At 43.1% G+C, this 17,872-nt stretch overlaps 1 protein-coding gene across 1 annotated transcript in view; it reads left to right on the top strand.

The window, feature by feature from the left end:
• Window positions 1–12,073, top strand: part of CIB3 (calcium and integrin binding family member 3) — a 52,295-nt gene extending 40,222 nt beyond the window's left edge. Inside the window, exons 5-6 of the mRNA XM_072407084.1 lie at window positions 10,414–10,609; window positions 11,604–12,073. Coding sequence (XP_072263185.1) covers window positions 10,414–10,609; window positions 11,604–11,625 — 218 coding nt within the window. The 3' untranslated portion in view covers window positions 11,626–12,073. The remainder of the gene's footprint in view (window positions 1–10,413; window positions 10,610–11,603) is intronic.
• Window positions 12,074–17,872: the final 5,799 nt, after the last annotated feature.

The following is a 17,872-nucleotide window of genomic DNA, read 5'->3' on the forward strand; positions in this document are numbered from 1 at the left end:
GGCTCATGAAAGTTTGCTTAAATGGTATGCTTCGATGTCACTTTTTGTAATTTTCATTATTGTTAGCTTCATCTGTTGCTGCAATGTTTTTGGGTTTCTAATTATGCTTTCTGTTGTTTGGCAATTCTTCAGCAATGTTTTGTCATTTTATCCACAAATAATTAGTACAAATGTATGTATGATTTCCACTACAAACTGCTATTTGACCTCCCTTGTTGCCTTTGTCCCATTCTCAAAGTCATATTGTCATTGGAATGTATTATGTACATATTCTTTTTATGAATAAAATGGCATTGATTTTATTTCTAGTATTTGTTTTTTTCATAGTCTGACATTTGCTGAATAAGCTAATTTGCTGCCACTATTCTACACAACTCCCCTATCAATTTGTAGTAGTGTTATGGGTTTGTTCTCATTGTGTTGTGCTGCCTGATCTTAGCCCTATTGTATACAATCACACTTCCTGGCCAAACTGGTTGTCAATTAGCTTTCTAGCTGAGTTGCATACTCATTCCAACACACCTGATGCTGATGGAAGGAGGTCCAGGTTGCCAAGCACAACATCAAACCCTATTGATTGCCAAGCTTAGAAGCAGGGTCAAGCACTCTTAGAAAGGAACAGATGTTCTGTTGTTGCTCCATCTAATTTTGCTCCTTAAATACTGTATTGTGGGGGCGTGGCCTGGCGCATGGCGGAGTGAGACGCGTGGTGTGTGCTCTCCCATCTGCGGTCGGCTTTTTCTTCATTCTCCGCAGCAATCTCCTCTCTCTACCCCGCACGAATGGGCAAGCATGGACACCATGACTCCGGCGTCCCCTCCAGCGGTGCCCAATCCTGTTAGATCAGCATGTTCAACACGGGCGGTTCTTCTGCTCTGGCGATGAGGAGCCAGAAAGGAGGCAAGATGGTGCCGGCTGTGGATCGCTCGGCCTCCCACCTTAGCCTCCCACCTAAGCACTGCCCCATGTGAGCACTGCTTCTCTTGCCTCTCCTACACACAGCAGCCCCAGGGACCCTCCCCTGCCTCTCCTACACACAGCAGCCACAGGGACCCTCTCCTGCCTCTCCTACACACAGCAGCCCCAGGGACCCTCTTCTGCCTCTCCTACACACAGCAGCCCCGGGGACCCTCTTTCACAACCCGCAAATTCTCCTCTGGAGGCGCCTTCTGTTTCCCAGCCTCCTCAGTGAGACTTAGAATCATATTTGCAGGCCCTCCCTACTAAATCTTACCTGGGCTCCATGATCCAATGGGGGAGCTCAAAAGAGATCTTGGACACAGACTTGAAGAGATTGAAAGTACTACAGAATGCCTCAGGGGCCTTCCTACTAAGCATACAGAAGCCTTAATTGCTCACTCCACACTACTACAACAACTTTTTTTACCAACATGACGACCTTGAGAACAGGAATCGGCATAATAACAATAAAATTAGAGGGATCCCTGAAAGTGTGGGCACTGATGACTTGCTTCCTGCGGTGACTGCTGTGCTTAATGATTACTCCTCAAGCCTAAAGACCACAGCATTGAGCCCACAGTCCACAGAACCTTGGGACCTAGAAACCAAGACTCCATGAAACCTTGTGACATTAAGTGCAGAGTGCATTCTTTCCGTTTGAAGGAAGATATCATGTGTTAGACCCGTGCACAATCCTCCATCTTCTTTAATGGCTTTCCAATCATCCTACTGCAGGACTTATCCCGCCATACTCTTGCTCAGCGCAGGACGCTTAAACCCTTCTTGGAAATTCTCAAATCTCAAAATAATAAATATAGATGGGGATTTTTATTCCAGCTGCTGGCCATGAATAATGGGAAAACGGCCTCCCTCAGCTATTTAGAGGATCTACCTACTTTCCAGGGCTCCTTAGGGCTTGTGGATCTCCCTTTACCCAAATAGCCCATTCAGCTTCCGTTCTTGAACCCTCCACCTCCCTCATCTTGGATCCAAACCAGTTGCAAGTCAGTTCAAGCTCCTCACCACCTGTGGATCGTGACACCTGTGACTGTTGACTGAGACTGAGGCATCTTATGTGCCTCCCTCACTTCTTTTCCCCTTTTCTAGGGGACTGCCCTGGGAATTTTGTTACCTCGGATTGTTGATAAGTATAATCTAAATGCACTTTAGTCTATGTTTGATTTTTCCAGTGGTAGTTGTTCCTGGCTGCCTTATTGCTCTATTATCTCTCTAATTGTCCAAGTGCTGAGATTTCTATGAGAGTTTAAACAGTATTTTTTATGTACCTTTATGATAAGCTGAGATTTTTCTTTTGTTTTATTGTTATGACATATATTGATTGTTGTTGCTGGATGCCTCCGTTTGTTGCGTCGGCGACTTTACCCCATCTAAGGATCCTGACGCAGATTGTTGCATCTTACTCTTTAGTCTATACCCCCATCGCCCACCTTCCCCATATTTCCCTAATTTCCCCCTTCCACACACCCCTTATCTTGTACACCCTTATGGAAACAGGAGCAGTATGTCAACTAATTTTAATCAGATTTGTGTACGATGATGGTGGCTGAACTTTTTTCCCTGGCCTCTCCAAATGTTGGAGGCTTTAACTTTCCAGAGAAGAGGAGCCAAATTATGTACCACTTTCACAAAGCTAAAACTGAAGTACTATTTTTACAGGAGACTCACTTTAGAAGTGAGTCTATCCCTTTGCTTAAAAATCCATCATATACCCAGTGGTTCCATAGCCCTAATCCCTCTGCAAAATCCAAAGGAATTTCCATCGCCTTCCACAAATTTTTTGCTCCCACTGTTCTCGATTCATATATTGATCCCCAAGGCCGCTACTTTTTCCTATCGATTAAACTTAATGACCTTATCTATACTATTGTTAATGTGTATTCCCCTAATTAAGACAAACTCTATTTCTTTACCCAGTGGATATCTGAATTGGAGCGTTTTGGTCACAACCATCTGATCATTGGTGGGAATGTTCTTTTAGTTCTGCAGATTGACACCTCAGGGAAGTCGATGGTCCCTGCAATGGCCCTTTCATAACTTTTGTGGTATAGTCCAGGTGTTGTGGACACATGGGACATTTCTCACCCTACTGACAGGGATTATAGTTTTTATTCCTGTGCCCACAACACTTACAGTCGCATATTTTTTGATTGCACAAGCTCTACTTGACTTTCAACCTAGATCCAGGATAGGCTTGCAGTTATAGTCTGATCATGCCCCTGTTCACATAGAATTTGATAATTTGCCGGCTAGGGGTCCCAGAGGCTCATGGAGACTCAATGACAGCTTACTAAGTGACTCTGTATGTTTGGCAGAGATTATTGAAACCATTACTTCTTTTGGGCGGGTACACGCTCAAGACATCACTCACCAAATCACCTAATGAGAAGCGTTAAAATGTGTTCTACGTGGTGTTCTCATTAAACATGGCTCCCACTTGAAAAAAGCAAGATCCACCCAAATTCACAACCCTCCCTTTCTTCCTACTCTTCAATTTCACATATTCAATCACATATTCAAGAGACTGCACTCCCTACTCTTAGTGCTTCCACTTCTAAAAAATTGAATGCCCCTCTGAGTTCTGAGGAACTCCTGGCGGCTAATAAATTGCTCCAATCCAGTTAATGCCCTGGCCCTGACGGCTACACCCTCAGATTTTATAAGGCTTTGGCTTCTTCACTGCTGCCCATTATGACCAAAGCATTTAATGCAGTGGATAGGGAACATCCATTCTCCCCTGATATGCTCCTTGCAAACATTGCGGTTTTACCTAAACTGGGGAAAGACACGGCTTATTGTAGGAATTATCATTCTATCTCCCTCTTCAATTTTATCTCAAATTATATGCAAAAATCATAGCTACCCGGTTAGCGCCACTGCTCCCCTCCCTGAAACACAGAGACCAGGTGGGCTTTATTCTGGGCCGAGAGGCACTACACGGACTACAATACACTACACGGACCCAATCTTATCTCTTACATTCAGAAGCACAAAATTCCAGCTTGCCTCCTTTTAATTGATGCCCAAAAGGCTTTTGCTAGGGTTAATTGGCAATTTCTGGAACTAACATTACAGCAGATTGGCCTAAGATCTGTTCTCCTTGCAAAAACAATGGCTCTGTATTCCACACCAACAGCTAAAATCTTGGTCAATGGGACCCATTCCGCAAAGTTTTCTATCCGCAATGGCGGAGATGCCCATTGTCTCCCCTTCTTTTTGCGTTGGTGATGGAACACCTAGCCACCTCTATAGGATCTAATCCATCAATCCATGGGGTACCTACTCCATCTCACCACCAAAAATTAGCTCTCTATGCTGATGATGTTCTTTTATACATTACTCAACCCCACACTTCCCTTCCTTCCATTCTCAAAGAAATGGATAGATTTGGTTGTCACAACAACTTCAAGGTAAATCTCTCTAAAACAGAGATCATGAATATTTCTCTACCCTCTAGGCTTGTCTCTCAATTATCCCAAAATTTCCCTTTTAAATGGTGCACTGATTGCATTAAGTACTTAGGTGTCTCTATACCTTCAGACCTTTCTTGCCTCTACCAACTCAATTATGCTCTCCTACTAAAATCCATATCCCAGGACCTGGATAATTGGCAAAAAGCTTCCACTCTCCTGGTTCAGTAGGATCCATGTTCTTAAAATGGTCTCGCTCCCTAAGCTGTTATGTTTTTCAAACCATCCCTATCTCCCCTCCTAAAATGTTTTTCCGGATACTGCGTTCCCGAGCCATTCAAGTTGTGTGGGGTGGCCACCGACCCAGAATTAAACATGTATCTTTATGATTGGAGGTATGGGCCTGCCTGACTTGGAACTATACCATGCCGCTGCCTTACTTACCAGGGTCGTAGAATGGCAATCTAAACCTGAATGCACTTTATCTATTCGATTGGAACAGGATCCCTCTCCCCTGGACCCTGCGAGAGCGGTGGCATGGACTCGGGATCCTAATGAAGCTCTTCATTCTACCCTTTTTTCCTTTACTTTATCTGCAATGAAGACTTGGCGTTCTATTAGAAATCATCTGTCTCTGTTTTCTAGACCCTCTTTTTTGATAATCCTTCTTTTCCCCTTGGCTTTACCAGGGAGGACTGGCCACAAGCCAGACATTTCCTGGATTTATCTTCAGGTCGATTTTCTCCAGCTGTTTCTAACCCTCCATGGTCGGTATCTTGGTTGACTTCTATGCAACTGTCACTTTTTTGCAAATCTTTGCATCTCTCAGCCAACATACATTGACCTCTGACTGAGTTTGAAAAACTTTGCACCCTAACCGAATCTCCCCGACATTTGGTTTCCTTAATTTATCAGACTCTCATTAAGTCTTATGACTCAATCACATAGAGACATTGGCCAGGAGATTGCAGGGTTGGACTGGCTAGCAGCCTATGAACTCACGCACAAATCATCGGTCTGCGGGTACACACAGGAGAAGAATTTTAACACGTTGGTACAGGGATCCTGTTCCCCTCCACCGTATGTTCCCCTCTGTTTTGAGCACTTGTTGGAGATGTGGATCTTATTTTCATGTCTGGTGGTCCTGTCTTGGTCTGCAATTATTTTGGGGCGAGGTATTCAACATCTGTTCTGATTTGTATGGCGAACCCTTGACCCTTTTGCCAGAAGGTGGCTTTGCTGTCGTTAATGCCCAATCCACCTTGTTTTCTATAGGAAAACTATCCACTGTCACCTAATGGTGGCTGCTCGTCAACACATTCTACTATATTGGAAACAGTCAACTATACCCTCCCTTGCTCACTGGGTTGACAAGGTAAATGATATTATGAGAATGGAGGAGACAAGGGCATTTGACAACGATTGTATGGACAAATTCCAAGCTCAATGGGCTCAATGGGCCCATGACATCAGAAATCATAGGAACAAAAAGGCAATCTTTTCAATTTGAAGCATGTTAAGCAATATGCCAAAAAAACCTCCTTGCCTATTTCTTACTATAACACTGGGGAACATATATTTTATTGAGTTAGATCTTACACTTGTTGTTTTACAAATTTTTGGGTGGTGAATCCAGAAATGACCCCAGTTTTATGCTATCACGTCTAGTTTTTAAGATACAGGATACCCTCCATTTTTGTCAAAAAAGCATACAAATTTTACATACAATGAAAAAATAATAAAATATTAACTTGAATGTACTGTTTATTTTGTTCATACAAAGGATTTATTGGTACTCTATAACATTTTTTTTACAGTAAAACATTTGAAAATGTATCAGGTAAGCGGTGAAGGTAAATTATGCTTACAGCTTTTCCTGAAGTGTTCAGTGTTAGGACAATCCCGCCGGATGCTTCAACAAGTCAGCCATCATATGTACATCCCATCTACCCTGATGCTGTCCTTCCGTGACCTAATCTTGGTGGAATCGTTCACCTAGCTCATCACTGACTGCACTAAAGTTTTCCGGGAAGTTAGAAAGATGGCTATGCAGAAAATGCACCTTGATGCTCATATTGCAACCAAGCATTTTGTAGCTGTCCAGGAGTTCTGGACAATTTCTATGTAATTATTTGATCATGTGTTTCCAAGAAAGTCCTTCACAATGGCTTTGAGTGATAACCAAGCGTGCTTTTCGACTTCTGACATTGTCCTGATGAAATGTTCATCCTTGATGAGCCTCCGAATCTGTGGACCATCAAACACACTGGTCTTTATTTTTGCAAATGACAGGCTATGCCAAAATGAGGTACTTAAAAAAGTCTCCTTCAGTTGGCAAAAGCTTTAACGAACTGCTTTATCAGACCCAGTTTCATGTGCAGAGACGGGAATATATTATTATTTCTATCAACAAGTAGCTCATGTAGAATGTTTGGATCACCTGGTTTTAGGGCAGATCTTGGAGGCCAATTCCTTTCAATCCAATGCCTCTCACAAGCTCTGCTGTCCCACATGCACAGATAACAGGGATACTTGGTGTATCCACGTTGTTGACCAAGAAGGAAGCATACCATTTTAAGGTCAACACAGATGAGGGTAGACTAGGTTGGTAGACTAGGATACTCTGTTACATTTATTTTTCTTGTTATATCCTGAAGTTTTCACTATACAAAAGTAACAGTCACTGAAAGGATCTCCTGGCTCTCGCCAAACCATAGGTATACCAAATGGCATCTTATCACGTGTTCCCTTTGTCCAAATCCGTAAACCCTCGACACACTGTTTGCACACCTTATGAGGGGCCTAAGACTTATCTTGATCACCAAGTTTAACTTTGAAATATGCCAAATAGGCTGGCTCTACAAATATGCTAATGTTTGCCTTTTGACTCTGAATGATGAAACTGCCAAAGATTTAACAAAATGAATCAGGGTTGTTTAGGCACTTACGACAAGAAACAGCAGAGCCAGACATATTCTGAAAGAAAGGAAATACGTGTTTAGGTAGAAAAATAACTTTTGCTTATTCACTACGTAGAGCAGCGCACAACCTCTGACCACACTGTCTTGCATGTAAATGAAAAGCCTATACAAATCCACACTACAGTAATCTCATTAATATATGCATTAGAGAAAAAACCCGACGTGATAGAAGAAAACTAACTGCGCTTTCAGAATCAGCATACCTATTTTAGTGTAAATAAGCTTAAAAATTGAAGTCAACAAAAAAATTGTTCAAAATTGTTTCCCAGTCTAATTTCTCTTTTATATGTATATGTACACACATAAATGCATACATACATATATGCACAAATGTACATACATGAGTGCACATGGAGACAAGCAATATCCACATAAAAAGAAAAACTTACCCGAAAAAGGATCCTTCTCTGCAAAAAGTGGCCGGTATATTTTTCAACTGATAGAACACAGTTTACACACACATAGCGGGTTCGCATCGGCGCACAACAATGTGCATCAAACAGCTAAGTTTTATTAAGACAATTGTGCTGATTTTAGCCTTTCAACAATTCATAGAAAGGAACTGCAAAAAACAATCAGAATTGACTTGTTAAATTGCAGGTCTGTTGGATCACCCAAGGTTAAAAGATCCTGGGAATTTGTAAATGAGATTACATAAAAAACAACCAAAATAAAATATACAAACAACAACTACTACATTTTTCAAACAACTTTTATCAAAATAAACACATTTTCGAAAAAGTCACCTTAAAATATAGAGACCAGACACCACTAAATTTACCTGACAAAATAAAAAAAACACACAAACACCAAACACATGTAAACCCACACTTCCATATAATGTCAAAATAGTTCAAAAATGGTCCAAGAAATTTTGCATTCAAAAAATACTTGCCAAACTAATATGCAATTTGAACCTATTGAAGGTGGAAAACTGGATTAAAAAATATTTATACAGAACAAACATTTAAAGGTGGTAATAAAGACATATTATTGCAGTGAAACAACATGGCTACAAACACAATAACAGCACTAATGTTGACTTCTTAATTGCAAAATGGACATTGAAACATTCAGGATTTAAAAAACAAAAGCAGGTATTGTGCTAAATGGTAAGCAAAGTATGAAATGTAGCAACATAGATATCGTGTTTCCCCGATTATAAGGCATCCCCATCAAATAAGCCACCCCCGATTTTTGCTAAAATAATTAAAATAAGGCACTCACCCGCGAATAAGACATCCTCCGATACCTGATACTGTGTGTGTCTCCTCGATGCTGGCTGCAGTGCAGAGCCAAACTGAAAGTAACAAGCCGGCACACGGGCCCCCGCGATTCTGCACCAGGAAGCAAGCTGCTGATCCCTGCCCTAACGGAGTTACCCAGCCGTACAGTGGAAAAAAAGGTAAGTCAGTGAACAGAAGGGGACAATCAATGGCACAGAGTGATCAGAAGGGCAATAAATGTGTACTGTAGTCTTCTTCATGGAAAAATAAGACATCCCCCTGAAAATAAGACCTAGGGCATATTTTGGCATTTCAAAAAATATAAGACAGTGCCTTATAATCGGGAAAACAGGGTAGCTGTTCACAACACCCGTGAACTAATAAAAATAAGTTAAAACAAAGTAGAGGAGAGGAGGCTTTAAAGTTAAACTCATTTATTAAATGTGTGTGTTTAGTGTAACTTTTCTTTTTTACAGGCTATCGCACAATCAAAGGATAAATCCCACGGGTGCATTCATGTCATGAGCACAGCCGTGGGACTACTGACAGTGAGGGATCCCCAGGCACTAGGGGTTAAATGAGGACAAGGCTCCCCATTCACCTCAAGTGCTCTGTGAATGGCTGAGCAGAGGGAAACCCTGATGACGGCTCAAGCATCATCAAGGTTTCCCTCTGCTCAGCCAATCATAACTTATAAATATATATATCTTTATATATTTAGATATATATAGATATATATCTATAGAAGCAAAGAAGAACATGGGTGGATGATCTAGTTCGCTGGCAAAAGCGAGGTCTCGCCTGCCTGAATTTGCAGGGATTTATCACCAGGCGGATGCTCGGGTCAGGCATCGTAAGCATTTAGGTATGCGCCTATGTAAACAGCTGAAATCAGTTAAGTCTTTTAGAACCTGAAAATATGAGGTCATTTCAAAATATGCTTATTTCTGAGGTAATAGATATGTTTGAAACATTTGAACACATCATATATTTTTATTTAGAGCTAACTAATATGTGCCATTTGAAAGGATGATTTGTTAGGGAAATATTGACATTTAATGCAAACTCGCTAGTGTCAAGCTGCTGGAGATGCGCGGCTCGAAGTGCCAGATCATTTCAGTTTGTCGGAAGAATACGCCAGCGTATTGTCAGCTGCTGAAAAATTGATAAATAGATTAGATGGGTCTGATGCCAGATCGCACTTTTGCTTGATAAATCAGGGCTGTAGTATTACCCCATCCAGCAATGGGCCTGATTTATGAAAGCACTCCAAGGCTGGAGAGGTTACGCTTTTAGAAGTAAATCGGGGTGATTCACAAAACATGTAATGGATTTTTAAAAATCATTTGCTATTTGCTAGCAAACCTTTTGAATTCTAGATCAGATCCATTCCAGGTTTGCTGGATTACCCAGCTTCACTTCTGAAAGTGAATTCTCTCTAGCCCTGGGGAGCTTTCATAAATCAGGGCCCATATCTCATTCCTGGCCCAATAGTAGTTGCATAGGCTTCTGAGTCTATAGTTATGCCCTTGGTTTTGTCCATTTTTATACGCAGGCATACATTTAACAGATCAGATTGCTTAAACCTCAAACTGATATTGTCAGCCAGGATTTACATCTCAGTATTCTAATGGGGTACTTCAAATGTGTATGATTACATTTTTGGTATTTTTTATAGGACATTTCTATATCATCTTAGTATGCTCAATATTTGTCACTTGCTGTTGACTTAGTAAGCTTGTTGGAATGAAGTAGCAATGCATGTTGGAATGAAGTAGCAATGCATTTAAACTTTTTTTTTTCTCATATTTGATTCAGATTTCAATAATGATGATTATATATGTAAATCAGATTTGGAAAAGACACTGAACAAGCTTACTCGAAATGAGCTTACGCCAGAAGAAGTATGTCTGGTATGTGATAAGGTAATAGATGAAGCTGATGTAGACAATGATGGAAAACTGTCTCTAGAAGATTTCCAACACATGATCATTAGAGCTCCAGACTTTCTCAGGTAATACAAGACTCTTTGTAGTACTTAATATAATCAAAAATGTTTTAAGAAATGTAAAAAGTCATTAAAAGGCTCCTTTATCAACTTCTGGTAAAAAGAAATGACAGATTACATTTTGAACCAAAAAATCAAACAACAAAAATGAAAAAATTTAAGTTAATCTTTGTCTAGATCATGCATTTTATTTTTGAACAAGAAGAAAAAGTACTTTAAATGGTTCACCCTTCACCTCTGTATCAATTAGCATTGTGGATTATTTCATTTAAAAAAGCACTGTATTTTTCTCCTAGAATCTTTGAAGCCTGGCAGACCTTTAATGTAAACCAGCAGGTGTTTCTAAGCTGTAAAAACATGTAAATGATGGGTGTCACTATCACTGGCTACCCATGCAACACATATGCTGCTGTACTCCTGTTCATTGCCTCAGCTGTTATTGGTTGCTATGCAGTCACTTTTTTAATGATGTTCACCTAAAGGTTAGGCTTAGACAAAGGGCCTGATTTATTAAAGCTTTCCAAAGCTGGAGAAGATACACTTTTATCAGTGAAGCTGGGTGATCCAGCAAACCTGAAATGGATCTGATCCAGGATTCAAAACATTTTCTATCAAATTGCAAAAATGATTTTGAAGAAATCCAGTCCATGTTTGTTGGATCACCAGCTTTACTGATGAAGGTGAATCTTCTCCAGCCTTGGAGAGATTTAATAAATTGTCAGCTAAGACTGATGAGTACAAGGACTTTGGCATATATATGCCTTGAACGATGTGAATTGGCCTGAATTGGCACATGGGAGTATTCTGTTACCTATGAAGCGGGTTGTGTCAGTGGGCCTTCAGTATTCCTATGGTAATCCTATACTATATATATATATATATATACATATATATATATTTATATATATATTTATATATATATTGATAACAAATATGCTAAATAAATTAATAATTGCTAATATTATTTCTATATTTCTTCCCTTTTTTTTCCTATCACTAGCACTTTTCACATTCGGATTTAACAGCAACATACTTTCAAAGAGATTACTCTCGATGTTGTAATTTCAAGGCAAAATCAGGATATATTATTTGGAAATTTCTCAAACTATTGAATATATCTGGTTTAATTAGGAAGAAGAAAACTAAGCCACCTGTGAATACTGTTTAAGTGCATCCCAATGTAATGTGTAATCATAAATGTATGCATACAGAATAGTTACCTATTCTATTGTATTTTACAGATAGACCACCTTCATGTTGTACTATGCACTTTAGGATTTTCTTACAGTCTAGTACAGGATATTGCATATTGTGAGCATCTCACAGTGTGAATCTAGGCAATGTGTTCTGACAATTTCATGGAACCACTGTATGTACAGCACTATATTAGCTCCCCTACCAGTTAAAATCTGCCTGCAAGCACATCTAATGATTACATCCCTGGCGTCCAAAATATTGCATGTAATAAAACTACAAACATTTTTATTTGAACATTTCATCAGAAAGTTTATGAGAAGGAAGGATTTGGGAAAGGCAAAAAAATTACATTTCAGCTTCAACTTATCCAATCTATCTATAAACTTGCCACATAAAAATATTTGGGTCTTGGCTTGTGAAACTATTTTTAGAAACTTAAAATGAATAATGTTTTTTGGATTATTTTATTATTACCTGGCTTCCTAAAGAACTGAGACCTCAGTCGTAGTAATGCTTGTCCGGGTGTAATTTACATTTCTAGAAAGTATTTTTGTGTTATTTTAATACTACACTAGAACCTGATTTCTGTAAAACTATATTTAGTTTTAAAGCCATGAATATTTGATTGTCTGTTATAATTATATATTTTTTTCATGGGTTTGTTCATATTTTCAGTTTATAAACACAAAATTTATAAAGGTTCCAACTTTGCTCAGCGTAAACGGCAGCCTAACACACTAGGGGTGTATTAATTAATTTTTCCCCTGTCATTTCACTTTAAATTCACCCATAATTTTCATTTATACATATAGCATTTCCTATTGTGACAGCTGTGCACATTGGTCACTAGGTGGCAGAACGGGTCATTGTTTTAATTGGAACTGAAAGGAGGAGTGTAGAGAGTAGAGATGAGCGAGAAGGCCTCTCACAGTCTCGCAAAAATTTCCTTGTGAACCGATATCGCAAATTCCAATAAAGGCAATGGGCCGACTTTAAACAATATTAGCAAAGCCCCTATACATGTTAGAACCACCAAATTTGCTAGGTATGTGTAGGAGAACGGTGGCAACAAGAGAAAAATACAAAAGTTTCAAAAGACCTTGTGGTTTTCCAGAAAACAGCAGGTAAAATGACAGAAGGCAAATAGGATTTTCGCATGATGGACAGCGTACAGAAGGCAGCATAAACATTAGGACATTGAGAAAGGGTGGCGCTATGTGTGAACTCCACCCACTAGCAGCAGTCTCTGCCATCAAAACAGCAGGAGACCGCATTGCTAGCTGGCATCATGACCTGGATGACATGTTTTAGGAATGCCACCGATAAAGTTGTGGAGAAGTAGCGCAGGGACATCAGGCAAAAGGATAAAGGACCAGAGACGGAGCGTGGGTCAGCGAGAGCAGTAGCAGTGTCTGGCCTCTGGTCAGCTATCGCCAGGGAGACTGCATTGGTAAGTGTCATGGAGATCTGGGTGTAATGCATCGTCAATGCCACCAAGAATTGTGTAATACAATTTTAGTGAATAGAGTACTGACAGGCAGCAGCAGCACCAGCAGGAGGAGGTGGTGGGCCCTGGGACACAGCGTGGACCGCATTGGTAACTGGCATCTAGAGCTGGGTGTAGTGCATCAACAATGCCACCCAGAAGTGTGTAATACAATTTTAGTGAACGGAGTACTGACAGGCGGCAGCAGCAGAAGGAGGAGGAGGAGGGCTCTGAGTTGAACCGTGGACCGCATGGGTAAATGGCATCTCGAGCTGGGTGTAGTGCAGACCAAGATGTTTTGTGCGCCAGCACTGTTGCTGTGGTCTGTGGTGCCTGCAGCTGTAGGAAGGTAGACAATAATGCTAGTTTGCATCATGAAGTGGATGACATGAATGCCAACTCTCAATCTTACAATACTTAGTTGAAAAATGAGGCAAAGGCAATGGTACCTATCAGTGTGGCAGTGCTGGGGGCTTTCATCTGCAGCTTGTTGGCCACCCGGAAGCAGCAGAAATGTAAAGTATATTGCTAGATGGCACAATGGCAAGCATGACATTGGCGATAAATGCCACCCCTGTATGTTGCAATAACTAGAGGAAAAAATCAACTTAGGCAGACTCAGCTGACAGAGTGTTTGGTGATAGCCAGCCATAGACTCAGCACAGGAGCAGTGTGGGTTCACAGAGGCATTTTGGTTGGCTAGTGGGTCCTTGTGTCAGTTAATCAGTGACATCTGCAGTCGGGGTATTAAAGTTGTTAGTAACCAACCTTTCGTTTATTTTCAAAAAGGTGAGGCGATTCACATTTTCTGGCGACAGTCATGATCAGTTGTCTGTGACCACTCCGCCAGCGGCACTGAAGGTTCTTTCAGACAGAACACTGGGCCGGGCACGAATAAAGGTTGATGGCATACAGTGCCAACTGCAGGCAGATTTCAAGCCTGTTGACCCAAAAATTAATGGTGTCACCACTGTCAGGACAGGCATCCTTCTCATAACTGCCGTCGTGAACACCACCACCAGCCAGAAAAGAGCCAACGTAATCGTGCACCATACGCTTCATCCGTTCTCAATAGTTATGCCCCCACACTTCAGTTGTTTGAGGTGGCCGCATCAGGTTTCGCCAGGCATCCAGAAAATACCCCTTGGCCTTGGCCTAGACTTTTGGATGGGTACGGCTTGCTGCCACTACTACTGCTGCTGTAGGATGTGGTGGAGGCAGTGTCCTCCTGAGCTCCCTGTGTGGAATGTGGTGCGCGGAACTCCTCACACAGCCGGTCACATAGTAGTCTGCTCAGGCGGGCCACCTTTTCTTTACTCTTGCGCCGGGTTGGGTGGAAACTGTGACATTTTGTCTTTGTAGTGGTGATCCAGAAGGGTTGCCAGCCAGTAATCATCCGGGGTTTTGATGCTGCAAATGCGGGGGTCCCTCCATAGGCATTGCAACATGTGGACACACATGAAAGAGGGGGCTTATCCTCCTCTTGTTCCTCAGTAGGCGCCAAAACATCTTCCTCCTCATCACCCACCTCCTCCTCTTCAAGCTGCAGCAGTTCCTGTTGTTCCATCCCCCCCACAATGCCTGGGGCATGACAGCACAAATGTGGGTTGAATGGGTCCTGCCCAGCAGCCCCAATGTGGTCTTCTCATCATCATCATAATCATCTTCCTCCTCCTCCTCCTCTTGGAACTCCTGATGCTGGCCAGTGTCCCTTCTTGCTTCTCCTGATGCTGGCTGTGCGCTATGGAGTGTAATGTCACCCCCATCCTCCTCCCCAGTTTCTTCTTCCTCCACTCCCATGGCCAATTTCCATCAGGCCACACAGGGTATTATCAAGCAGAAAGATGATGGGTATAACATCGTTCCAGCCTGACTGCTCCCGGCTCACAACATTTATGGCCTGCTCAAAGGGAGCCAGTACCTTGCACAGCATCTCCATCTGCAGCCACTGGTCACTGGTAAAAAAGCTCAGTTGTGTAGCTGTACCAAGGGCCCAGGCCCTTGGTACCATACTGACCAAGTAATGGCGGATGGTTAGCTTTTGCTTACACAGATGCTGGAGCATGTGCAGGGTGGAGTTCCATCTAGTCACAGTGTCACAAATCAGTCTATGTCGTGGCAGCGTCTGTTGGTGCTGGATGTGGGAAAAGCAGAGCACATGTGTTATGCGGCCCATGCGCAGTGCGGCCACAAGGTTGGCCCGTTGTTGCACACTACGTTGCCTGTTGTGAGCCAGGAGGGCGTCAGCCAAGTCTCAACCTCTCTGTGCAAAGCGGACAAGAGTTCTCTGGCGGTGTGACTTTTCTCCCCCAAGGATACAGCCTACAAGGATCCAGTTTCAGCACTGCCTGGCAACGCATGTGCTTGAGGGAGCCGTAGTGGCGTGCCTGCTTAACCACAGTGTCCACCGCTGCTGGCCTTTCAGGAGGAGTGTCGAAAAGAAAGGGGTTGACGGTAGAAGGAATGGAGTAAGAGGAATAAGAGGACTGGGGTTGCCCATGCTTTCGCACCACACCCGGGGGGAGTACCAGGTGCTGCCCATTGCAGACTACCGCCCACTAAGCTATGCAAGGCCACCCAGGGAGCGGTGAAGGACAGGTAGCGTCCCACTCCATGCCTGGTTGTCCAGCTGTCCATGGTGACGTGGATTTGGCTGGACACCGAGAATGCCAATGCCCAAGAGTTGTTATCCATTACATGTCCATGTAAACTGGGTACAGCTGTGTGGGAAAAGTAATGCCTGCTTGGTATATTTCACCGCTGCTCGGCACAGGCCATCAGATCACGGAAGGGAGCCGAGTCCACAAAGCTGTACGGCAGTGGCTGCAAGGCCAATAGTTTGGCTAGACGCGAATTGAGTTCAATGACTCTTTTGTTGGTTGGGCCTATAGCCTGAAGTCTTGTGCAGAACTCTGGTAGTGTGGGATGAAGCGACTTGGAGCTAGGGAAGCTGAAGGGGGTCAATGGAGTGCCCATCTTGCGGCGACAAACGTCGTCTGACACCACGAAACCTGCGGGCAGAAGCTGATACTTCTGTGCCACTGGAAGTCTGGCTGGCACCAACCTCCTGAGACATACTAGCAATAACAATTGGAGTTGGACAAAGAGTCAATGGAGGTGGAAGAAGAGAGAATGACGTGGTTGCACCTCCTTCAAGAAAACACAAGTGGTTCTTGCCCATGTGGAAAAGCAGGGATGTTGTACCCAAATGTGATCAGACCTGTCCTGTGTGGATCTGCCTGTGGCACAGGATGCAGACTGCTAAGCACTATTCATCATCTTTCAGCATATAAAAGGACCACACTGAAGAGGTGTGTGCAACCAATCTGCTGCTCTTTTTCTTTGCCTGCCTCTTTGTCTACTGGATTCTCTGCGTCTGCTCCAGCTCAATCTCCCCCATGGTCACATCGTCTCTGACTGTTCCTCTGCTTCCACATCTACATCTGGGTACTGGGTACTGGGCAGGCGGCAGCAGTAACAGCAGGAGGAAGAGGTGGTGGGCTCTGAGACAAAGTGTGGACGGCATTAGTAACTGGCATCTAGAGTAGGGTACTGGGCAGGCGGCAGCATCAGTAACAGTAGAAGAAGGAGGCAGTGGGCCCTGAGAGGAAGTTTGGACGGCATTAGTAACTGGCATCTAGAGTTGGTTACTGGGCAAGAGGCAGCATCAGTTACAGCAAGAGGAGGAGGGCCCTGAGAAGTGTGGATGGCATTGTTTACTGGCATCTAGAGCTGGGTACTGGCAGGAGGAGGCGGTGGGCCCTGAGACCTAGCATGGCATTGTTTACTGGCATCTAGAGCTGGGTACTGGCAGGAGGAGGCGGTGGGCCCTGAGACCTAGCAAGGACTGCATTAGTGGTTGAGGCCATTACCTATATGGACAGTGTAGAAGCTGTAACTACTGGAGACATTGCTGTGTAGGGGACTGCCTTTTCCTATCTGCTAGCTGTAACTTTGTAAAATGCCTTATGGACAGCGTTGTAAACTGGCATCTACAGCTGGGTACTGGGTACTGGGCAGGCGGCAGCAGTAACAGCAGGAGGAAGAGGTGGTGGTCTCTGAGACAAAGTGTGGACGGCATTAGTAACTGGCAACTAGAGTAGGGTACGGGGCAGGCGGCAGCATCAGTAACAGCAGAAGGAGGCGGTGGGCCCTGAGACGAAGTATGGTTGGCATTAGTAACTGGTATCTAGAGTAGGGTACTGGGCAGGCAGCATCAGTAACAGCAGAAGAAGGAGGCGGAGGGCCCAGAGACGAAGTTTGGACGGCATTAGTAACTGGCATCTAGAGTTGGTTACTGGGCAAGAGGCAGCATCAGTTACAGCAGGAGGAGGAGGGCCCTGAGAAGTGTGGATGGCATTGTTTACTGGCATCTAGAGCTGGGTACTGGCAGGAGGAGGCGGTGGGCCCTGAGACCTAGCAAGGACTGCATTAGTGGTTGAGGCCATCACCTATATGGACAGTGTAGAATCTGTAACTACTGGAGACATTGCTGTGTAGGGGACTGCTTTTTCCTATCTGCTAGCTGTAACTTTGTAAAATGCCTTACATTTTACAAAGAGCACCTCCAGAGCACCTTTCGGCCC

This window comes from Pyxicephalus adspersus, chromosome 3 (genome assembly GCF_032062135.1).
Source record: "Pyxicephalus adspersus chromosome 3, UCB_Pads_2.0, whole genome shotgun sequence".
Classification (NCBI taxonomy): Eukaryota; Metazoa; Chordata; class Amphibia; order Anura; family Pyxicephalidae; genus Pyxicephalus; species Pyxicephalus adspersus.